General features: G+C 31.4%; 3 protein-coding genes across 3 annotated transcripts; 2 read left to right on the forward strand and 1 right to left on the reverse strand.

Annotated features, from left to right (window-relative positions):
* Positions 1-1,556: 1,556 nt before the first annotated feature.
* LOC111418834 (G protein alpha s subunit) lies at positions 1,557-12,829 on the forward strand. The gene is made up of 6 exons (XM_071198102.1): positions 1,557-2,000; positions 2,240-2,407; positions 8,251-8,429; positions 8,511-8,761; positions 12,289-12,416; positions 12,493-12,829. The coding sequence occupies exons 1-6, from the start codon at positions 1,725-1,727 to the stop codon at positions 12,637-12,639; spliced, it is 1,149 nt and encodes a 382-aa protein (XP_071054203.1). The 5' UTR covers positions 1,557-1,724; the 3' UTR covers positions 12,640-12,829.
* Positions 12,830-18,847: 6,018 nt separating this feature from the next.
* Positions 18,848-23,712, forward strand: LOC111418858 (rush hour). Its single transcript, XM_023051556.2, has 7 exons — positions 18,848-19,006; positions 19,133-19,197; positions 19,250-19,451; positions 19,505-19,630; positions 19,833-19,939; positions 19,994-20,233; positions 23,217-23,712. The coding sequence occupies exons 1-7, from the start codon at positions 18,991-18,993 to the stop codon at positions 23,250-23,252; spliced, it is 792 nt and encodes a 263-aa protein (XP_022907324.1). The 5' UTR covers positions 18,848-18,990; the 3' UTR covers positions 23,253-23,712.
* LOC111418877 (uncharacterized) lies at positions 23,699-25,053 on the reverse strand. Its single transcript, XM_023051580.2, has 2 exons — positions 23,950-25,053; positions 23,699-23,895 (listed from the first exon to the last, which is right to left on the reverse strand). The coding sequence occupies exons 1-2, from the start codon at positions 24,896-24,898 to the stop codon at positions 23,741-23,743; spliced, it is 1,104 nt and encodes a 367-aa protein (XP_022907348.2). The 5' UTR covers positions 24,899-25,053; the 3' UTR covers positions 23,699-23,740.
* Positions 25,054-25,146: the final 93 nt, after the last annotated feature.

Here is a 25,146-nt window from a genome sequence, read left to right on the forward strand (position 1 = left end):
GAACAATCAGACTTTGCACCCAGTATAAAAAATATACATGCGGAAGATACTTAGTAGAGCCCAATCAACTGTAAAAAGTGTGGTATTGAATAAGAACATATTCTTTTACGATTAGGGTGTCAACAAACACATGGAATAGGTATATAGAAAATCATGGTAGAAATAAGATTAAAATCCTAATTTAGATATTTATAATATTCCCCGAAAAAAATACCCATTTGACTCATATGATATTATAATAATGCATATACATGTTAATAAACAGTGAAAATCATTGTGCGCAAGTCTTATGTAGAAATAATTGTGGCGGTGGCGCCATCGCGGAGGAAAACAATATCTCCCATCGGGCCAGTTCGGTCGGACATGTTCGATTTATTCGTTCGTTTTGCGTTAGTTTGAGCTGCGAGTGTTTTTTTTTTTCACTGCAAGAAAGGAACGTCGAGTGTTCCGCTAGGTGTTTTAGTGCATAATTTTGGGTTGGGTGGCCCCGTTCGGCGAGCGGTTGCGGTGGTCTCAAGGGATTCCTTCAGAGTCAGTCGATTAACTGTCAAAGCACAGTCGGAGAGGGTGTATCAAATCGCAGCCGCCGTGATCGTGGTCAACCCGATTTCTTTGGGTGAAAATGATCGGTGTGTCAATGAATAAAAAAGCTTAAAAAAGGTCGCGAATAGGGCTTGGTTCCAATGGCTTAAAGATAAAAGTAACCGCTAAGTGCTTTGGAGAGAGATTTTCCGAGTGCGTGTCGCGCGCGCGCGCGCTCGCGGTTGTGTCTGTGTGGGAACGTAACTGGTTGTGTTGGAGGAGAGAGTTACTGGCCTGGGCCAGCCATTTTTGTGGAGGTATTTTCAATTTTTGGATGAGTTTTGTGTGTGTGCGTGTGCATTTACAATTTTTCAAGTGTTTTATGGCGTCAACATTTTGAAGGTTTTACCTATATTTAAAAAGTAAGTTTTTTTCATATTTATATCGCTGTTATTAAAACGTTAGTATTACAACATTTTTTTCTTTTAAAATTATTCATTAAATAACTAAACGTCCCGTTCTTTCAATTAAAAACTGAAACACAATCTGATTCTGACAGCTACTTGTCAAACATTTTTTCAATTGTTTTAATATTTATTTATTACTTTTTTTAATTACATGTTATATTATTGAACCGTTTTATCAAATTACAATCAATTTATCAAACTTATACACAGTTTGCGTTCCTTATTCATAACCAAATGTTATTTGCAAGTTTTTAATACTTGAGTAATCAGCTGTTGCTTATGTTAAACGTCAGGTGGTTCTTTTAATTGATTCAATTTTAACTTGTACAAACCTATTTTATTTAATAAAATAAAATCATTTTTACTTTGTAATGTATTTTTCAATCAAATTTAAAAAAATAACTTAATTAAACTCGAAAATTTAGTTTTTTTTAATTGGTACATAACCTCAATTTTTTATTTTTATATAATACCAACTTAAAAAATAAAATCAAATTTTTTTTAATTAGATTTCCCAATCTTGGTCCATCATTATGGTAACCTCCGCAACTTTAATAGTCCTCTTGAAACAAGAACCGTCGCCCCAATAATTCTTCGTTTCGACGCGGGTGTCGATTTAAAAGTGCGACGGACACGAGTAGGGCAGCCACGGTGGCGGCGGCGGGCCCGGCGGAGTGCGGCGGCCCCGGCGCCGCCGAAAAGGGAGCCGGATGTTGGTGGTCGTCCCTGACGGCGATGGGTTGTTTTGGAAATCGGGATGCTCAACCGCCGGCCGGCGGCGCGGATGACTCCAGAACGCAGAAAAGAATCAACAACCAAATTAACCGGCAGCTTCAAAAGGACAAACAACTTTATAGAGCCACGCATCGTTTACTGTTGTTGGGTGCCGGTGAATCCGGAAAATCAACAATCGTCAAACAGATGAGAATTTTGCATGTCAATGGGTTTAGTGATCGAGAGAAAATGCAAAAAATTGAGGACATTAAGAAGAACATAAGGGACGCTATTATTGTAAGTTAACCTGTCTAACCTACAAATTTAAGTTTGACCTGTCAAATTTCAACTTGCCAACTTAAAAAAACAACAGATTTTCTATGACACTTCAGAATTTTTATTTTATTACACTTCTGATTATTATGTTTCAAGTACCATTAGTTTTTAAGTGTCCACTTTGTTTAGAAATGGAGATACTTTTAAAACTAAATTTGTGTTTTGGATTTGATCTGAAGTGTTGTTTCATATTTTTGTAGACGATAACGGGCGCGATGTCCACGTTATCGCCTCCCGTGCAACTGGAACATCCTGAAAACCAAGCGCGAGTCGATTGGATTCAGGATTGCGCATCGGGAGCAGACTTTGATTATCCTCCTGAGTTTTATGAGCACACGGAGGCCCTATGGAAGGATAAGGGTGTCCAGGTATGTATTGACACAACATTTTAGTTATTTTTTTAGGATGTGTTAAAAGTATTGACTTCTACAGACTAATTTATGTTAAGATTCATTTTGACATTGGTTCTATCTTATCTACTTTGTACAAAACAGTATAGTTCTGTCCCTTTTAATTTAGACTTTCTGACAGAGAAAATAAAAACACCAGTAAAGGTGCCTCCTTTGCGCTCGTTGCAAATCATTGTAAATTACACAACTATTAACTACAGATACCATCATCATTTACAAGACTTTCATTCCATATCCCACATCTGGTCTGTGCGAGATCCATTCCGCCCATTATTTCATTGCAGAAAACAATTACAAGTTTTGTTAGAGAAGAAACATCTTCTCTATTACCAGTTTTGTGTTTTCCTTCATACTTGTTATTTCATGGCTGTGGTAGTTACACAATAAGCTTGCTTGTTTTTGAGCTTGATAGATTAGACAAAAACTTAATCATTTTGGTTTTATCAACTTTGTTGGTGTAAAAAATCTGTCAGATGCCAAAACCAACAAAAAAATATCCCCTCCACATAATATATTTTACTGCGGAATTCTGCAGTGTTTTAGCATAGTTAAAATAGACTTTAGATATGAGAAATAAATATCTGCGTTTAGATAGTAAATGCTGCAGATGATGTAGTTGTAAAATTACGTGAAATACGTTTCATGTAACAATATTTTTTGTACGTTATTTCTGCCAAAACGGGACAAATTAAGTACAATGGTTAGCATGGAGTATGTGTTGGGATTAATATGTCCTATTATTTAGGTTAAATTTGGATCCAGGAATTGTGTCTAACTTTTGTTAGTTTATACGTCAGAACTGTCAAAATCATATGGAGAAATTCGTGCATTGCGTTCTTGCTTTTATTTTGTAAATTGAAAATGAAATAAAGGTGGATAATCAACATTTTAGGTTTATGTGGGATTTATCATAACCGATTAGTCCCTATCTGCTTAGAATTGTAGCAGTAAAATAACTCGAATATGTATAAAGTCAGTTCGAAAAAAAATTCTTTAATTTCGCTTTCTGCTAAACCATTATTCTGGCATTGATTACCTATTTATATATGTAGATTTTTAGAATAAATGTATATTATATAATATATGTTAAATGGAAATAACAACAAAATAACGAAATTCCATCAAGCATTCTGGAACAAATTACGAATTTTACAACTGTATTTTTCCGTTCAATGTGGTGAAATGAACAAATTTTTATTACTTATCTTACATTCCTTCTTTTAGAGTTTACAAAAAATCGCACAAAAACGTGGTGTTTGTAACAAAGTTTTACTCAAAGTATTTCGTTTTAATCACAATACATAAAGATAGTAATATAACAACATTTAATTTAATCTATAAGTGGGAATGTTGTTTAAATGAGCTATCAAAGTATGGTAAAGTTGGTATTAGCCTCGCATAGAAGTGTTTCTGACTGTAAGTTTTCGTGTCGCAAATACATACTTCAAAGCACGTCAGGTGTAATTGCTGCGCAAATACTTACTATTTGTTGCATCATGTTTTCGATAGATAAAAAGCAATTGGCAAAGGTCCGATCGAAAAATTTTGTTGACATCCAGTGATTACTGTCGTATTGAACCCGTTCTGCAATATATTGATGAGGTTTTCCTGCAATCTTGGTTGTTCCCCTTGAAGAAAGTTTCGATATTTGACATCAGTCAAAATATTGCCAAATATGATTCTGATTATTATTGAAAAAATGATTCGATAAGTTTATCGTCAATAATTCCACACAAAAGTTTAATCGATCAAGGCCGCTGATAAATCAATTCACAAATTCAGCGTGAGTTGAACATTCCAATACTGCATGTTATGGCGGTTAACGTCATCGTGGATGCTAAATATTGACTCATTAAAGAACTAAAGAAAGAACTAAAAAATAGTAAATAGGTTTATTCGTATTTGCTCAACTGCTCATTAACAAAACGTTACTTGGAATGGAGGTCATTGCCATACAAATCATAATGCATGGATACATGATATGTATGAAGGTTTAGCTTTCTTGGATGGGCTCCTTTCAAACACAAATTCTGTTTAGAACTTTTGTTGATTTTTTTTCAATCGCCCGGTTCCCATAGTATTGGCTGAAAACGACTTTTTTAGAACAAAGTCAAACCTGAAGTTGATTTTTTTTGTTCTCTATTTTGTTTTCTTAAAGCATTATTTACGGTAAAATTTAATTTAACATGCAATTGCAAGTTTAGTGCGATAAAGTGCGATAAAAAGCTGTATGATGTAGGCAAAAATGATTAGATATTAAAATTTACAGTAAAATTTCGCATCATTTAGTACAATTAAATTTTCCGATCCTTATCTGGCTATAATTATTGAACTCTTACGGGCAAACATTGCTAGTTCTATGAACGCGGCGTTCTCAACAATTACATTGAATTAAGTACCGAATAGCCGGAAAAAGAGAAAGCTTGGTGATTCCCAGAAACACTATACTATACTTTGACACCACGTACGTATCAGGATATGCACTGATCAGGAGAGAAACGTTTACACCAACATTACAAGTACCAAGGTTCAATGACCTCATGATATTATAAGGGTTAATATTAATTGGTGGATACTGAGAAGTAGAGAAAGAGATTAGAAGTAGGTACATTTCATTGCCTCCTTTCGCAGTATTGCAAAACATAATATAACAAAATTTCCTGTTTATCTTGCCAATTATTACCAACTTTACTTACAACAAAATGACAGGTATTATAGAAAAAAAAGAGTGTAGACGCGTATTATAAAAACTTTGTAATAAGTAAAAGTAACATATTTGAACCCCAGTATATTCCCCCATATAGCAAACAAACCCAATCGATTCGAACCCTAATGCTTGATTGAAAGGTTATCATTATAGTAAAATTCACAAGAATTTTATCGAACACCAAAACAATTTTAACCCATTTGATTAGGAATAAAAAAAAATACTGTTTCGATCCGAAAGTTATCGAACGTTTAATTTGATTATTCCCGATTTAAACCGTTAGATCAGAGGATAATTTCTACATTTATGGCATTATTTCTCCATCAAATATAAAATGAATCACTTTTTGTTTAGAAAAAATTGACAATTTTAGATTGTGTTAAACATGTCGGATTATTATAAAACAAAATGAAACAACTCTGAATACGTTTTAGAAAAAATTATGTCTAGATGTAGTTGGAGTTGACAATCTTAGATTACCATTCGTGCATGAATATTCTATGATAATGGAACTGACACATATTATACAATTTCGTGAGACATTTTCGGTGAGAAAGATATTGCTGCATTAATAGTGGACGCAAAATGGAATGAGGAAGATTTAATTAACATGGTTAACAAAATAAATTGTGAAAATGATTCATATGAAGAGCAGTCGGAACCAATTGGTTCCACAGCTAAATTAATCCGCATAGGAGTTCAATTAGGATAGAAATTAAATAACCATTTTATGCAAAATGATCGTAATGAGGAATGAGCTCTCCGGTTTCAGAGAGATATTAATAAATATTTATCTCAATATGAGGAGGCCTATAAAAACATAACGGTTAATTACAGGATTCATTGTGAAAGGTGATTAACCTAAAATTGTTAATCTTACATTTGAATCAAATCAAGTAGAAATAAGCAAGTAGTAGATTAATACTCTATGAGAGTGATTTCAGTTTGTAATAACTTCTAGTTACTTAATTGTAGTTTCATGTTTCTATGTGTATAATAAATTTTATACCTTATTAGACCTTACTATTAATTTGTTATCTATTTTATTAATAAACTGCCACCATTAGGTATTATTACTATTATTGCTGAGGGGAGCGGCCCCTCTCGTCACCGCGACCTATAAGATCTATTGTAACTTAATGAACCTTAGTATTGCTCCAAGGTCTTGTTCCTTTATGTTGGTAGATGTCAAAAGAGTTTTACCGAAAATTTTGTGTCTTAGGCGGCCTCTGACAACGCAATTACACAGTATACATATATTCAGCCGTTTCTGACTCGTCGTTGCAAAATCGACAAGTTTGATCCTCAGCTTGTGTAATGTGGAAAAAGAGTTGTTTTAGGGGCGCATGGCCGGTCAGGAGAGCGTCCTTAGATCCCCTTTGCTGAGGCATAAAATCTTTTTGGTTTTGTTTTGCGACGGAGTTATTATACTCTTTGCTTATCTGTGACCTGGATGTTCTTTCCAATGTAAGGCTACCTTTGTGGCCTCCCAACTGTTGATTACTTGTTTTAGATGGCTTTTTGTAGTCCACGGGTTTTGGTTCAATAAAGAGCGTTTTCGCTACCTCTTTGGCCAGCTTGTTCGCCTTCTCATTGCCCTCAATATCTCTGCGACCTGCAACCCTCCTGATAGAGTAACATCATTGCCCCTAGCGAGTTCTCTCAGGTTGCTAGTACACCTTGTGATCAGTGCGGAGTCACACGTGTAGGCCTGAATTGTCTTTAGGGCGGCCCGACGGTCTGTTAAAATATTTATGGATCTATGTTTTTGTCCCTTTTGTACATTCAAAGCGGTGCAGAAGTTTATAGCAAGTACTTCTGCTTTAAAAATGGTTATGTCCACCCTTCGTAGAATCATCCCTGCTTCAATCATTATGTATTTGAAAATACTTATACTTTTTATTTTCGTCCCAATATTAATTTATGTTGAAATAAAATCTGAATGAGGCATATTTTAGACTATTTTCGATTTAAATGACTGAAATTATCAAAGCTGTGATATCAATTCACACATCTTTTATGCAAAACTTTCTAGACTAGAATTTTTTGAAAATATAACACATCCCTAAAAAACATAGTATACACATGGATGAAATTTTAAATTGTTATTACAATGTAATTTTTTAAGTATGATTTAAATGTGTACTATTTTTGATTTAAAGTAATAAAATTAAAACAAATTGATAAAAAAAAACGTTAAAATAATATAGTGAAACTATTTTAAGTCGTAAAAATAAAACGTTTGTACGTCAACAATTCAAATTGCCAAATAGCAGGTGCGTTATACTATTAAAAAGTTACACATTTCTACGAAACAAAAAGAAATCTATTTATACCATCTATTCATTAACTCACTATCTTTTGCTCGTCATTGGATGGTCGAATAGAGAGAACAATTAAAAACTTTGCGAATAACTTTCATAAAATACCCTCTTCGTCTGTGAAATGGTGGTGGTGATGTATTTATTATTGCGAACCGGGCGTAATCAAAACTTAAATACTAAAAATACCATACGAAATCGATTAGGAGTGCCTTACGTACAGCTAAAGATAGCTACAAGTCGCGATACAGAGACGAAAATAGAATCAGAAAATCTAATAATGTACATGTGTCTGTTGTGTTTTTTATTTATCTTTTTATTTTTAGTTTTAGATAAATCCCATTTAACATTAACTACATCTCAACTAAAAACACAATAAATAATTTTAAAATTCAAAATTAAACGAAACTTTTAAATTAAATTAGTTATTTATGCTTTAAAAGATGATTTAACGGTCATTTCTAAGAAATTCGAGTGAATTTGAGTAGAATAGCTTGGTAGTTACGCTAATGGACGTGCAAATGTAAACAAGTATATGTGTGTGGATTGAGTAACTTGAATGGTCATTAAATGTTGAAATTTATTATTGGCAATTAGAGCACCGTTATTTATCCGATTTTATTTATTATCTGAGGAAGAGAATCGATTAGATATTATTAATAAATATTGTATATTCAATAAAATAAATGAGGACCATGATTTTATTAATTTCAAGTTTTAATAATTTTTGACGTTAATTTAAACGTTTTTTTTTTATTATTTTTTTCTTTTAGGCAACGTTTGAAAGAAGTAATGAATACCAATTGATAGATTGCGCCAAATACTTCCTTGATCAGGTGAACATTATCAAACGATCCGATTACACGCCCACAGAACAAGATATTCTTCGCTGTCGTGTACTTACTAGCGGTATCTTCGAAACCATCTTCCAAGTTGATAAGGTTAATTTCCAGTAAGTTCAACATTATAAAATTAATTTTATTTTATTGAATACAAATGGTTTTTATGTTTCGATTTTAACCTTTTCTTTAAGTATGTTTGATGTGGGCGGTCAAAGAGATGAACGCCGCAAATGGATCCAGTGCTTCAATGATGTAACTGCGATCATCTTCGTGACGGCGTGCAGCTCCTATAACATGGTCCTTCGCGAAGATCCAACGCAGAATCGATTACGGGAAAGTTTGGACCTGTTTAAATCGATCTGGAACAATCGTTGGTTACGTACAGTTTCGATCATCCTCTTTCTTAACAAACAAGATTTGCTCGCTGAAAAAATCCTCGCAGGTATGTATTTAAACAAATTAAGTTAATTTTTGTTTACGGTCTTAAGATTTTGATTTAATAACGTCTTAACAAAAGTTGCATATTAAGAGACATATTACTGTTAAAAACTTTATTTATAGTTTTTATTTTTTTATTTTTAAGTGGTGATTAAGCGAAACATTTTTTTTATTTTCTTTCGTGGAATCCACTTTGCGCTATTTGTTCATCAAAGTTATCGCCGAGCAAAGTTTCGCTTGACGTATCCATGAATTGGCATTATTATTACTCTATTACTCCTCGGTCTTGTCGTCGAATTATCGTTGCAGCTGCTTCAACGCGGTTACGAAGATTATCGAAATTAATTATTTCGTTGGTGTATACCATGGTCTTCATAACATCCCGTAAATATCAATCAAGGTGCTTAAAGTTGGGAGACCGAATAGGCCGAAACGTTGCAATCTAATGATAAGTTTCGGATTGATTTAATGATCAGTTTCGGGGTTGTATGTTGGTGTAATCATAGTTACGAAACTACTATGCATTTGCACTGTACGATATAAAATACAACATAGCTTAATAGTACAGGCATTGGATAGTTTTGCAAAGAAAAAGTTTTGCTTCGAAAAAGGTCAAACATTTAGGTCTTTATGACAACCCTGAGTTTTCGGCCGTCTTAAGACTAGAATGTTTCTCGTTCTAGTATTACTTCTAGTTTTAGCGCTATCTACCAGTGTCACTAGAACAAACAGAAGTAGAAACATTTAGGTTTAGTTATCTTAAGAGACGCACATGGATCGCTAAACGGAATGTTTCTAGTTCTAGGTCTTGTGTTCGTTTTAGTGATAGTGCTAGTGCAAAACTTTTTACGTGTGAAGGTTGCTTCATAAGTTGCCAATACAATTGAAGGAAAGTTTGAAATATCAGCATGTTTTCAGTAATTGTAAAAGGCATAATCTTGAGGTTGGGTTTAAAGCCTGTACTTTTTATACAAGATTACAATTGATTCTTGCGCAATATTCCTAAGACAATATGATTTGAGACATCTACCTGGCGAGATATTTGTCGAGTGCTACTAGAAGGATCTTCTTTGACATGATTTAAGATTTCTTCTTCGGCATCTAAATTCGTTGGTGTCGGCCATGTGTCCACTATACCGACCTTGGCTAGTTTGAAGTTTAGTCGAATGGGTGTTAGTCAGTAAGGAAACATCAACCTGCAGTAGCAGTAGCTATCTGGCGTACTTCTCCATAAATTAACAACATCTATTCACTGTTGGTTCGATGGACCATTTTTCTTCTCTTATTATACTGCACGGACAATGAGATGTGTTTGGTTATGATGGGGAGTAATGCAAGTTGCTGGTAGGTGGAGGCGATGGGTTGGGTTAAAACGAAAAAAGTGGTGAAAAAGAAAGAAACTTATCATATGGCAAATGGCTGTGAGGTTTGGATGATGAAAGACGAGGATAAACAAAGAGTTGGCGCAGAGTGCCCAAGAGTGGAGATTAGTAGTATCTCTTTTAGGTGTTGGACACTGCAGATAATAATCAAGTTCAACCCCAATAGGACTGTTTTCATTTAATACAATTTTATTTATATCAGGTTTGTCTTTAGCAACCTCATTGTAACAATCCCAATACGGTATATAAAATCTCTTGTTACAGTTTCGTCTAGTTTCCTTCTCTTCGCTTGTAATTCATCATCACATTCATTGCTAACAGAACTGTCGCTGTTATCACTTTCGATTATTAATTAAAGTATCCTCTTCTTAATGCAAAAAGCCGTTTTAAAAAATCAGTTTTAATTCTTGAGAAATAAATTTTTGAAATAATCGACAATTTTTTCGAATTTTGCAATTTTCGCCGATTAAGTTTTAAATATAAAATCCATTTCTTGGAATATGAGTATGAAAATTTCCCAAACTGTTAATAAGAGTGTCCCTTTTCCAATGCACCAATACGTTTTGAAAAATAGCTTTTAGTTTTTGAGAAAACAGTATTTGACGTTTTGATAAAATTTTCGATGTTGCAATTTTCATCGACAACGTTCAAAATTCGCTATAAACTTTATTTCTTGAAGGATCCTTGTGGAAATATCACCAATTGTTAATTAAGGTATCCTCTTTTTAATGCAACAAGCCGTTTTGAAATCACTTTTAGTTTTTGAGAAATAAATTTTTGAAATGATCGACAATTTTTTCGAATTTTCGCTGATTAAGTTTTAAAAATTCGTATAAAGTCCATTTTTTGGAATATGAGTATGAACATTTACCAAAATGTTAATAAGGGCGTCCTCTTTCCAATGCAGCAATATGTTTTAAAAAATAACTTTTAGTTTTTGAGAAAACAATATTTGAAGTTTTGATAAAATTTTCAATCTTGCAATTTTCAATCAATATGGAACAAGAACATTCAGGAAGTTGAAATAATTCCTCGTGATTTTCGGCATTTAGTTACAGTACTTCTCCACCACAAAACACTCCCCCATCTGTGACAACCTCACCAGAACTAAGTAACGTCAATACAGTGAACTACACAATAATTTCACTTTTTCACAACTTTCAATGATAAGATTGATAAGTGTTGTACATACCAAGTATGTATGTACCACCTGCTTACTGTCAATGCAAAATTGAAGGGATTTAATGAAATAGCTCATTAGATAAAATGAACATATAAATAAAAACTTTAAAAACTTACCTTCATGTAGTCTTGTAGGACATATATAAAGGCTTCACATGTGATAGAAGCCTTTATTGAAGCTTGCGGGTTTTTATTACAGCTTTCCAGATAGCTGCTGGGGACATTATGACAGAAATCTTCAAGTCTTTAAAATTTCTTCCTGTGGCCAAGTACCTCAGGGTTAAGGCTAATATTTCCCTAACACTTGTACTTTCTCTCATATTGCTATCCTGTCTTTTCAAAAATGGTTTAACCATCTGTAACAGATAGTTTTTGAAATTATCAACATCGCAGAGACTGATTTCTTTCAACAGTAGTAGATGAGAATATTCATCTATTTTAATTGATAACTTTCAAAATTCTCTATAAAATTCATTTCTTGAAGGATCTTTGTGGAAATATCGCCAATTATTAATTAAAGTAACCTCTTTTTAGAGTTGCTTCGTTAGTTAAATCAACATCAGAAAAGTTCATTTTGTGAACTTTTTTTTTGAAAAAGTAAGGACATTAGAAACAGAAATCAGCACCGGAAGTTGTCATACACAGGGTTAATAAGAGAGGTTTGAGATGATTTGGTCATCTGCTACGCATGGAAGAGGAAAGATAGCACAAATTTAATATAGCACCTGGACAAAAAAAATGGGGGCGTAAGGAAGATCATGGTGCAACAGGCCATGAGAGCCACTTAATATGCAACTGTTCTTAAGACATTTTTATATTAATGACCTTTTAAAATGTTCAATGCTTTGAAATAAAATCACAAGACCATAAACACCTGTATATAAAAAACTGTTTTTAAAATTGTTTGACAAATGAAAAAATCGTTATGCTTTTATTACTTAATTAAATAACATTGTTTTTTGTATAGGAAAAAGTAGATTGGAAGAATACTTTGCAGAGTTTGCTAATTATGAGACTCCAGGAGATGCTCAGAATGAAAGTAAGGAACCGCCGGAAGTGATTAGAGCAAAGTATTTTATACGTGACGAATTTTTGGTGAGTTTTCCTTAATATGTAGAAATAAGTTAAAAAAAAATGAGTTGTATAACGAAAGATATTTTTTTGTATCTAGCGTATAAGTACGGCCTCGGGAGACGGCAAACACTACTGTTACCCGCATTTTACCTGCGCCGTCGACACCGAAAACATAAAGCGGGTGTTCAACGACTGCCGCGACATCATTCAGCGGATGCATCTCCGCCAGTTCGAGCTCTTATAACCGCCCCCGTTAGTCGCAGCCAGGCTCCTTCTGGCCACGGGACCGCATAAAGCCGCTAGAAAAACCGCTAAGACCGCCAAAATCATCATCGTCGCCGCCGCCTTACAACAACAACAACAACAACCGCGCACACAACAACACAAATACACATGTCATAATTCCCCCGAAAACCGCACCATATTTAGAAAAATTACAATGAAAAAGAAACAAAACAAAACTCCAAAGACAAAATAAATTAATAAGTGACAAATTGACAAAATAATAGTTGAAAAAAAAATACTGGTAAACTAATGGATAACTATAGGACCAAAAGCAGACAACGCAAGCGAGTTTTTCGCAACTGAGACGTTTACTTTTTCCTTTTTTAAATATTTGATTGTTTTTTCTATGCCTGGATAAAGAAAAAGAAATAAGAAAGAGATATTGAGGTACAAATACGTTCCGTTTGTGTCTGTATTGATTTAAAATTGTTGAAAAAGCGTTTCTAAAAGTAACACAATTTTTACTTACAGCCAAATTTAAATTGGTAATAATGAAATACGAGAATTGAGATTTTCTATGGCACTCTTCACTTAAAATTATTTTATTGTTGTTTCACCTCCATTGACAATAAAACTTGGATAAGTTAACTTCCGCTTGCCACTACTTGCATTGCATACAACAATTTACAAAAAGAAACTATAAATTTGCACAAGTTTTCTCGCCAATGGATATAATATCTTGAAAGAGAAAAATTAATTAATCAAATAATTCATTATTGTTGCTTATTTTTATTGTTTGATGATTTTCGAATGATTAAAATTGACATTGCTTGATTATATATTATATATTTCATAATTTTATCATTATAATTCATATAATTCAAACATTTACAAGAAATTATGTCTTGTTTTGTTTTTTAAATTTTATTAATTAAAATTAATAGTTTAATATATATTTCCGTTTGCTAACAATATAATTGATAGCACCTGATACATCACAAGTTATTCTCATTGAGAGTTAAAGACGGAAAGAAAAGTTAATGTGAAAAAGAATTGTATGAATTATAATTTTTGCCATGATAATTTTCCACGGTGTCAAAGAAACGTAAAGAAGGTGCTGTCAAAATGACTGTGATAAGATTCTTTTTGTTATTATTGTTTAATTTATTCTATATTCATTGTTGAAATTATTATTGGTTGTTGTTATTTAAAACAAGAAAAATTATTTTTAAATCTAACTTATTATTTTTTTATTAAAGTTGATTTCTTTCTCATAATTTCTCTAATTAAAAAAAACTATAATTATGATAACACAATTATTCAAAATTTTAGGTAATGACTTAAACTTGAAGTTAGTTTATGAATTAAAAATTTTTATATATATTTAAATATCCATCTTAAAGATCTTTAAATGATTGCCATAGTTTTGATAAATTGTCAATGAAATAAATAGATTAATCAAAAAATACAGTCTTAAAATTGCACTGTATATGTTGAAAATACTAAACATCACATTCATGACATTCACAACAATGTATCAACTTTTTTCTAACAAACGACTTATTTTCTAATTGGAGTCATTCTTATTCATGTTTTTGTCAGCTTTAAAATCTTTCCAAATATGTTTCAAGCTAAATGTTATCAGTTAAATTAATTATATCAACTTAACTGAAGTGGTATATATAAATTTCGTGGTGTTTCCTTCCAATCAGGTCCACAACGTCCAGTTTACCTGAAGTTTTTCAAAATGTTCTTCCAAAAATAATCTACTAAATATGTTGCTGTTTCATTGCACCTATTAAATGATAATGATATTAATGATGCAATACATAATAAAGTTGTCCCAACATACTTTTCAGTCGATACCAATTTCCAAAGAAGGTTTGTATCCAATTCCTTAATGATTTAGAAATTTATCTAAAAAGCTGAAACACCCTGAATATAGCTACAAATATCTATCATTGAAAGACAATTTAAATTAACTTAATCCCTTGTTTTGGGGACAGTTAGTCTATCTTATCCATTGGAACGTTTCACCATTCCAAAATGTTAAAGGAGGGTTTTGGGAAGTTTACTTATTATGGATTAATGTATGTAAAGAGAAGACATCACCTAAACTGCTTAAATAAATTTAAATTTCTTTATATTGTTATTAGTTATTATAGATAAAAGACACACAATTTGATAGTTTGGGTGACACCACGCTATATATTTCCTATATCATACATAAATTGGCAGTTTATCATTACCATAGTGAACGTAATTATTAAAGAGAACTTTCGAACCTAAGTTTATTTGGTTTTCTTAAAAGTTAGTCAAAAATATAAGTTTAATAGACATTATATATGGGCAACAATTATCACAACTATTTCCTCAATATCATTATTATTAAACAATACATAATAATATTTTCTTTAGCATTTCGATTTCAAACTTTGGTTATTGAAACTGTATCTCATTAGGGAGCATGTATCACTATAAAAATATGTTTGAGAATATAATGAAGAGTTAATATAAGCAATATTTTCTTTTGTGATTTTGGTGCAATATTTCTGTTATGTATTTATTGAATCTCAAGAGTTTTGTTTCTTTCTATATAAGTACAAAATCTAGTTGTTGGTTAAATTTGATTTTGCATACCACATATGGTATTAATGGCAATATAGGTATGGTGATACTATGTATTATAGTATCAAAGATCAATCAATGTTGTTACCAGTATAATATAATGTTGCTAATGATATTTAGCAATGAAGATGATAAAATAAGTGTATATTTAACTTATATATTTGGCTAATACTTCGTCTTCCGAACAGAGATAAAAACTAACTTCATTTATAACCAATAAAATTGTTTATAAAATGTTGACAAATTGTTTATCAACATTTTTTTAACATCTATACAGACACAAACACGTTTTTTTAGAAAATATCGCTTGTAGAGATATAAAATGAAATTAAAATAAAATCTTTCCTCCTCCTAAATTGACGAATCCCTTCGTAGACGTACATTATGTGTAATCATATTATGTATAAGTACGTAAATGAAACGTAAAATTAAAAAAAAATCGAGTTTAGTAGAGCGGTTTAACGGACGACATTTACACGTACAGTTAATGTTATAATTAATGAGTTTAAAAAATTGGGAATAAGGTATCCGTATCCCATTTTAATATAAATTTGTAAATTAGGTTGCTAATACGATCGGTTTATTTTGCCTCATTAAATTATGAAGTTAGCTGTACATACATTAAATACACATGGGAAGGAAGTGTTGAATGTGTACACAAGATATGAGCACAAGAAAGAAGGATGAATTTGAAACAATTTTAAGAATTTAAGTGTCTAAATAAAGATTTCTTTTTGTGTCCGAGTTATAACGTTTATTTTATTTTTTAACGAAAAAAACTTTTCTTGGCGGATACAAAAAGGATTTAATAGTTCTTCTACAAGTTCTTCACATTAAAAGAGAGAGAGAGAGAGAAATATATGGAAGAAGGAGAAAAATTCATGCTTTTATTAGTTCCGTAGTGACTAATTATTAAAATAATAAATAAAAGTATAATATATGTGCCGCTAGTCTTAACTTAACTGAATGAAATGGTGGATTGCACGAAATTTAAAAATTATTTAAAAAAGAAATAATAAATAAAGAAGAAGAGGTTGTGAAATACACCATTTTGTTATAATCAAAAGTTTACTGAATGTTATACTATTTGTTAATAAATTATACATATTTATATCTGTAAGTCAAATCTTGATAAAGTGTGAATTGTTATAAAATGTGTATCAAAAAAATCGCACAACTTCTTTGATTTTTTTAATTAAATCAATCAATAACCATCAATTATTATAGTCTATTTGTTATCGCTTGGTCGCACCTTTAGATAAAATAATATTTTAATATAGGAGGACATAGTTTTAAATTAGCCCCAGGTAATAATATAGAAGATCATTTCAATTATTTCAACATTACGCTAAAAATAACATTGTACATGATGGATTCATTAACAAACGCTACATAGGTTGGGTTTCAAACGATTATCAATAGACTATAATCCATACATGATCATCTACATGTTCATAATTTCATAATAATATAATTTATTTTTTAAAATGATACACAACAACCGACAGTACACACTTTTCAAAAAAAAATCCTATTCTGTGAAAACCTGTCACAGTTATGGGTAAATAAATGCACAAGTGCGGTAAAAAGCAATTCTTTCTGTAGAGAAAAAAAGATTATATAACTCTATAAATACACAAGTACACAAACGCTACTATACATGCATAAAGAAAAAGGATAAAGAAGAATAATAAGAATTCGTAATAAGAAGAAAATTACCAACAGGCTGACGCGGAGTGTAAGTGTGAAAAGGAAAACCTTAAAAAATACAAAAACTAATCGTGAGCTGATCTTCTCTCAAGATACAGTATTCTTTTTTTGTTCTATTCCTTTTTACTGTCATATTTTTTCTGTCGCATTTTTTGCCAATATTGTATATGTGAACATAATAATTAAATTGAAAAAAAAACATAATATTAACGATGTTACAACAGAAAACACACTGAGAGGAAAAAATCCCAACCCAATCTATAAATATATAAATATTGAGTAAATATGAAATTATATGAAGAAATATGTAACTAAATGATCTGTAATAAATATGTCTTATTAATTTCATGTCTTTTAATTTTTATATCAACTTTTTATAATGTATAGTTTCCAAAAGTTGTTAATATTATTGTGTATATCCTTGATACTGATTGTCTCCAAAACGTACTTTGTGTGATTCAAAACCTTTTATGGCGACAGAAATAACAGTCATTGCAGGATAATCACTGTGAGTACATCTATCTTGTGAAGAAATAAACAAGGAGCCAATGTACAACATCAATCACCAGGAGGGATTGGAATTTGGATTTCAAGATCTACCACATTATCCACAAAAGAGTCCTGCAAGTTTAAAAATTGTAAAAAATTGTTTCAATGGTCTGGAAGTGAAATACGTTGAAAATACGTTCATAAATCCTTGGTCCTTGGAAACCATAGAAGCAAACAAAAACAGAGTACTTAAATCAAAGCTTTCTAACAGAAAAACAAGACAAAATTAAATTGAAAGATCGTTAGGCCAAGATTCTTGCTAGCAAAACGAAAATCATCGTGGAAGTGCAAAAATTCCACCACCAGAAACGGCCGCTCAAAGAAAAGAGACTATAGACTTCTTAGTGGAAGATGAGGACGAAGACAACGAATTGACAAAGAGGACAAGGTCACCAAAATGAACCAACAGACAAAATTAATGATTGTATACCTTGGGCATACAATCAAACTGGGCAAAGAAAACCAAACTGCCGAACTCAAACGTAGAACTCAACTAACATGGGTCGCATTTGACAAGTTGAGCAAGCTCTATGACAGCTGCATTCTTCTACATATGGTCCAGAAACAATGGTGTTTACTAAAAAAATCAGTAATTAAACTAAAAACGACTGAAAGAGCCATGAAACGTGCAATGCTAGAAATTATCTTGAGAGAAAAGATGCAAAAACGAAAATAACCGTCATCATGGAGACGGCGGATCTCAAATGGCAATGGATAGGTGGCTAGGAATCATGCAAACCGTTGTAGTCATAAGATCACCTTCTGGAGGTCTATGGAAACCAAAAGAAATATAGGAAGACCACAAGCGAGATGGATCGACGACATCAGGACTGTAGCGGGAAAGCAATGGATGAGGATAGTAAACGACAGAAAGGCTGAAAGTTGAAACAGGTCTATATCCAACAATGGAAATAAGAAGGTTAAATATAAGAAGGTTAATATATATAAAGATTAAATGTGCCTTTAAGCCAAATATTTCCAGAATTGTATCATTCATAACATCAAGGTCACTATACCGAGTAAAATAATTATTATAATTGTTTTCGTTTTGTGTAATATAGCATTATTGTGTTAATATTCTTTTGTATAATCTGTAACTTATCCTACAACACAGAACGCTGTAAAAAAGAAAGAAAAATCGCCTGTGTATTTAAAAACAAGGTATAAATAATTGCTAATCCAAAATCAAAATTTCTTCGAATAGAAACTTAATAATCAATTAAAAAATGAAATTAAAAAAAATTAATGTTAATAATTTAAATTAAGCGCCTTCCACGTTGTGTAACATAAATCGATTGTATCGCCACCTGTTGAGTAATAATTATTGTTCTTTGTTGACAGCAATTTGACAAAAGACAGTTATCAAGGTTAGACACTGCGAAAAAGAGGTTGTTCATACTAATCATGGTTGATAATTTATGACTGACCGTACACCAGGGTTAAAAGATTCACATTCGCAATCGTACGTGAAAATAAAATCATAATGGTGGACCGATTAGGTAAGAAAAGGGTTTTGTAACGTATCCGTTTTCTATATGATCACATGTGCTAATCTTTTATGGTCTATTTCCCATCTTTTTAATTTGCAATTAAACGATAGTTTTTCAATATTTTCTGTTAAATAGTTAACAGCGAGGCGAATACCCGTCGAATAGCTATCGTCGAGAATGGTTTTGGAAGTTCAGGACAAGTAAATTTTTTGTTTATTTTAATTTTTGATATTGATAACATATCTTTAATAGCCTCTTGCAGTACCAGGTCGTGTACTGGTTGGAGAAGGAGTCTTAACAAAAATGTGCAGAAAGAAACCGAAACCGCGTCAATTCTTTTTATTCAACGATATTTTGGTATACGGAAATGTAATAATTAATAAGAAAAAATACAACAAACAACACATCATTCCTTTAGAGGAAGTGAAATTAGAAAGTATTAAAGATGATAATGGTAAGAATAATAATAAGAAAAAAAAAGCATTTTTTATAATCATATTTTTATAGCTAATCAAAATGGATGGTTAATTCGTACAGCTTCCAAGTCATTTGCTGTTTATGCAGCTACAGCTACTGAAAAACAAGAATGGATGGCCCACATTAATAAGTGTATAGATGATCTATTAAGAAAAAGTAATTATATTTTAAATTTTTATCTATTTTTACGTTTTAAATTGATAAGAGATATTATATTAATGATAAGTGCCACTATTGAAATTAAACTTATCAATAACTAACAACATGAATAATATATAGCTATTATGAATAATATGATCAATATTATTAAAAATAACAGGAAATGTCTCAATATTTATAATTTAAAATTATATTATAGGTGGAAAGAAAGCTGTAGAAGTACATGCCGCTGTATGGGTTCCTGATGGTGATGCCCCAGTTTGCATGCATTGCAAGAAAACACAGTTCACTCTTTTAAACAGAAGGGTAAGTAATAACCATCTTTTTTGTTTAATAATCTAAATAAATCTTGTGTAATAGCATCATTGTCGTAAGTGTGGTGCTGTTGTGTGTGGTCCATGCTCAAACAAGCGATATCTTTTACCAAATCAAAGTTCCAAACCCTTACGTGTTTGCCTTTATTGTTATGGAATATTAAGCGCGAAAGATAATGGCCCTCCAATGATGGATGGGGTTAAAAATGCTGGTGGTACAGAATCATCAGGTGAAGAAGATTCAGACGATGAAGAGGAAAATGCAAAACCTGGTACTCATGAAGTGGTTAGTATAAAAGATTTATATAAATTAATTTATACATGATGATTTATAATTTATAACATATAGAGCAGACTAAAAAAGTAGGTACTAGGGGTCAAACTGAAGAGATTTTCTTAATAATGTTTTGTTAAAAATTTAATGGTTAATTTTTTAAATAAATTAATATCCATTTTTGAGAACCATTGATATTCAGTAAAGAACAATTAAAATACTTGTCAATGCCATACTCATTTTTGAAGGTGATGCCAAACAAGATAATTTATTGTTTCAGTAGTTTTGTTATTTTAGATAATACTTAATTTGTTAAAAGAAATAATAGATGTTAATTTATGAAACGTCTAACAATAATGTTTTAAATGCAAAATAACAACATCTCTAAAACAAGTATTTATAACATATTTTCAAAGTGCTGTCCTTGGATTTCGACGCACAATTGCGCACGACGAATCCAAGTCAACAATAATGTTGAAAATCGTGAATGTACAGTATGTTAATTCATTATCGTACCCGGCAAAGTATGCAACCAATATCACAAATTGGTATTGCAAAGCGACGAAAGTTCCTAAAAACGATGGCGACAATTCATTAATTTTAAAAGCCGTTTAAAATATATTTTGATATATTTTAATAATTAAAAAATGTTTTAAATATAAAAATTTTAAAATATATAAAATCTAAAAGAAATTCTCACTGAACGTTTTCGTTATTTTGATTTGTTTATTGACTTACTGCTTAAAGCAACCGCTAGAAACAACAATAGCTCTAAAAAGAACTGTTTCGGAAAATATAAAGACAGCAAAGCGTACGACAATAACGTTCGATCAGCTATCAACATCTGGGTTACTAATTTAAATTTATCCAAGCTACCACACATATTGAGATATGCAGCCAATATTGCACAGGTCACGTGGGTTACGATAATTAACACAGTGTATGTGTTCTGTAGTGGCATTGATGCGACGTCGTAGTTTGTCGCTTGTATTAACTTCGGTGGCATATACTCTATCCTTTATGAATCCCCATAAAAAAAGTTTAATGGGTTAAGATCGGGACTACGTGGTGGACATGGTGGAATAGGTCCACCCCAATTAATTCATTTTTGCAGAAAGTATTGTCGAGGAAATCTCGTACATTACTACTAAAATGTGCATGCAACCGTAGTTGCATAAACCACATATTACCTACGTGGAAAATTGTAAATAAGAATGTCTTGCTGGTAATTCGAAGGTCCTATTAAAGTATTGTTCACAATTCCCGCCCATAAATTCACTTTGAATCGCTGTTGAAAAGAACCCTAGAAGACAAATAACATGTGGATTTTCGTCCGACTACACATTGTGAAAAATTTAGAACACCATTTCTGGTAAAACAGCATTCATCCGTTACCAATATACTGTTCGTAAAATCTGCTTCTCTGTTGGTAAGATTAAGAAGCCACACGCAAAATTGCAACCGCAAACGATAATCAGCAGGAGTCAGTCCTTGCATCTTTTGCAAATGGTAGGGCTATAAACCATTACTTTTCAATGTACGCCAAAGTTCTGAGAAACTTCGACTTGGTGAGATATTTGACGAGATACTTGCATTTACATCAACAATTTCTAGAATTTCTTCTACATTCACTCCATGCCATGTCTATTTGGTCTACCGCCACCAAGACCTTTCTTAGATTGCAAATTTCAAAAGTTTGAATTTGAAAAGTGTAAAACTTACCAAAAAATCACTTTAAAGTTTCGACGTGACGTCACGTTTTGTGACGTCATCGACCGTGCTAACCCCCTCTTTAAACATTACATTCGGATCCACCTAATTCACTGATTTGTTTTAGAATTATGTGTAGAAATTCCACTTTGAGTTAGATTAATTAATATTTAAACCAGTGCGAATTTCTTAAATGTGGGATTGGGCATGGAGCAAAGATAGGGTTGTAAATTCCAGGTTGGGTTGACTCTCGATACATTCTAGTTCTAGGTCTAGTGTTACTTCTAGTTTTACATTAGCACTATCACTAGAACTAGAAAAATTCTTTTGCTGTGTGTCTCTTAGGACGGCTAAACCTGAATGTTTCTGGTTCTAGATGTAACGTTAGTTCTAGTGATAGTAATAGGTAGCGCTAGTTAGTATAAAATATCACTATGTTGCATATTTTTATTGTTAGTTTTAGTTTTACACTTACACTATCAGTAAAACAACTAACACAAGACCTAGAACTAGAATCATTCGTGTTTAGCAGTCTCGAGAGACGTGGGGCTAAATTCGAATGTTTCTAGTTTTCGGTCTAGTGTTAGTTCTAGTATTAACACAGAGTCTATTGACACACAGTCTATCTAACGACAGGTAGTCAATCGTTACGCATCGAAAGCCTAAGAAACACAAGGTTTTTCATCCGTAAATATACGTTGTAATCTCACCTAGTTTAGTGAAAATAACTTTACTAAGTTTACCAGATTGATTTTGTGCGTGGCTATAAAATAAACAATTCGTCGGTTAGATATTGACCGATTTAATAGGAAAATGCATGGTTAACATTGCTTGTGACGTCACATCGAAACTTTAATATGATTTTTCAGTATGTTGTACACTTTTCCGCACTTTTTCTTATTTTTAACACGTTTTTGGCCATTTCACATTGATTTTAAAAAAATCGTCAATTTTTAAGTAACATGATGATTCTTGAATTTTTCGTAATTTTTAAAAAGCCGTAATTTCCATATGACAAAGATTTTATTATTTTTGTTAATTATGCATTGTTTAAATAACCGCGAAATATTCGCAGTTTGAATTTAATAGTATTGTAATACCATATATGGTAAGAAATGCTCGACCATTAATTCAACTTTAACGTTCTATATCTTTGTAATTATTAAGTTGTGGTCAAAACATAATTAAGAAAATTTAATTTGGCCCCTAATACCTACCCTTTTAGTCTGCTCCATATGTTTTAAATCGCCCTGTATAGATAATAAGTTACTAAATTTGATTTTAGCCAACTTTCTATGGAGACAATGATCGATCTGAATAATTTAACGTAACGTCAATTCGGAATAATAACGAAGAAAGTAATAGGTTGAAAATAAAGAGTCCCTGAGATTGTTAGAGAAAGAGTACTGACAAATCTATTTTTAATATGAATTTTATTATTATTATTATTACAATTAAGTACACTCTAGATAATAAGCAAATAAATATACAGATTTAAAATAAAAATTGGACATAATTTTGCTAAATGCACTGATTCAAATTGAAATTATTGAAGGAATTATTTATAAAAATACAACTGTAATAAATGATTATACGTTGGTATTTAGATTTATCTGTATTTATTTATTATTATTATTATATTCTGGTAATTTTGTTATTATTATTTCTTTCTTTTTTGGTTTCCACTTATCATATTTAACATAACAAGTATATTTTGTTTAGGAAGTTAATTAATTTTAGTTATATGAATTATAAAATAAATATCTATTTACAAAACGAAATCTTATTTTATTTGTTAAAAATACAATTTTAAAACTTCAAAGTACAATTTTTCACTTTTTTAGTTGTATTACCATTTAATAATAACTGTAAAGCTTTTTCTTGTTGTAAGGAAGGTATTAATATATCATATTTTGTTGCCCATTTTAATATTTGTGTGCAGCTAAATAAATCTCTTTGTCGAACTGAAATAAACCAAAAACAATTATTAGCAATTAGCTTTAAATATTGTTACTTACGCTTATAATCAAACAAAGAAATCAAAACTATAGAACTTTCAGTTTTACATTTGTATTTTAACAGCATTTCCAATAATTTATAAACAGATTCTATCTTGTGATATTTCAGTGCTAACCCAACAATTTGAGATGTTTGAGATAAAACTATTTTTATTAACATCTCATTTCTTTCTAATAATTCTTCTGCAAGAACCTGATCGCTGTACCAATCGCTTAAAAGACAAATTTTCCATAAATTCATTAAAGGAGTATAGTCTTGAAAATCGTTTGCTAATTGTTCAGAAAATTTTGATATGGCTACCATGCTAGCTTCGCTATTTTTTTGTGAAGCGTTATAATACAAATATCTCAACACAATTCTTATATTTTGTCTTAAACAACGATTATTTTTGTATACTTCTAAAAAAATTAATAAAGCCTTAGGTATATTTCCTTTTATCCAAGTAGCTTCAGCTAAATATTGTTGGAAATCACCATAAATGCTTAAAACTCTCGGATTTATATCTACATACATTTCTTGTATAAGCTTAATTCCTTCTATGTGGCCAATTTGAGCAAAATAACTTAAAACATTCATCGATACATTAAGAGATATTACTTTCCTTCGTTTACATTCTTCTAAAGTTTCCATTATACTTTCAACATTATTTTCCTCAATACCTTCTTGTAAAGCGCCGCTTAAACTCTCTATCGTTACATTTCGTTGTATACTTTGATGTACCCGGTTTATTTTCAAATTCGATACAGGAACAAAACTTTTCGTCTTTATCTTCATGTTTTCCCATTTATTTGCTTTCTCGTTTACTAAATGACTTGTGAACGCATCCAGGGCGTCTACCTCAACTGAAATCGATTTTTTCCGATGATTTATCAATCGAACAAGAAGAAAATGTACACAATAACTATGATTTTTTAAAGATATTTTTATGTTGCAAAGAAGACTAGACATTTTCTTATATTCAATTTACAAGTTATTTATAATTTATTTTGTACATAAGTGTAGTTCAAACATAAGATAAGCTTATTTCTAGTTTTACTTATTGATATTTCAGAAATTAAATTTTTTGAAGGTGAGGTTATGATTTTTCGTGACATAACAGCTGATCGTTTTTGAAATTGTTTGACAGGTTTCAAAAAACTGGTTCGATTTAATGTTGTAATATTATATTTACTTAAAGTATAATTACTTTTAGTGTA

Source organism: Onthophagus taurus, chromosome 7, assembly GCF_036711975.1.
Source record: "Onthophagus taurus isolate NC chromosome 7, IU_Otau_3.0, whole genome shotgun sequence".
NCBI lineage: Eukaryota > Metazoa > Arthropoda > Insecta > Coleoptera > Scarabaeidae > Onthophagus > Onthophagus taurus.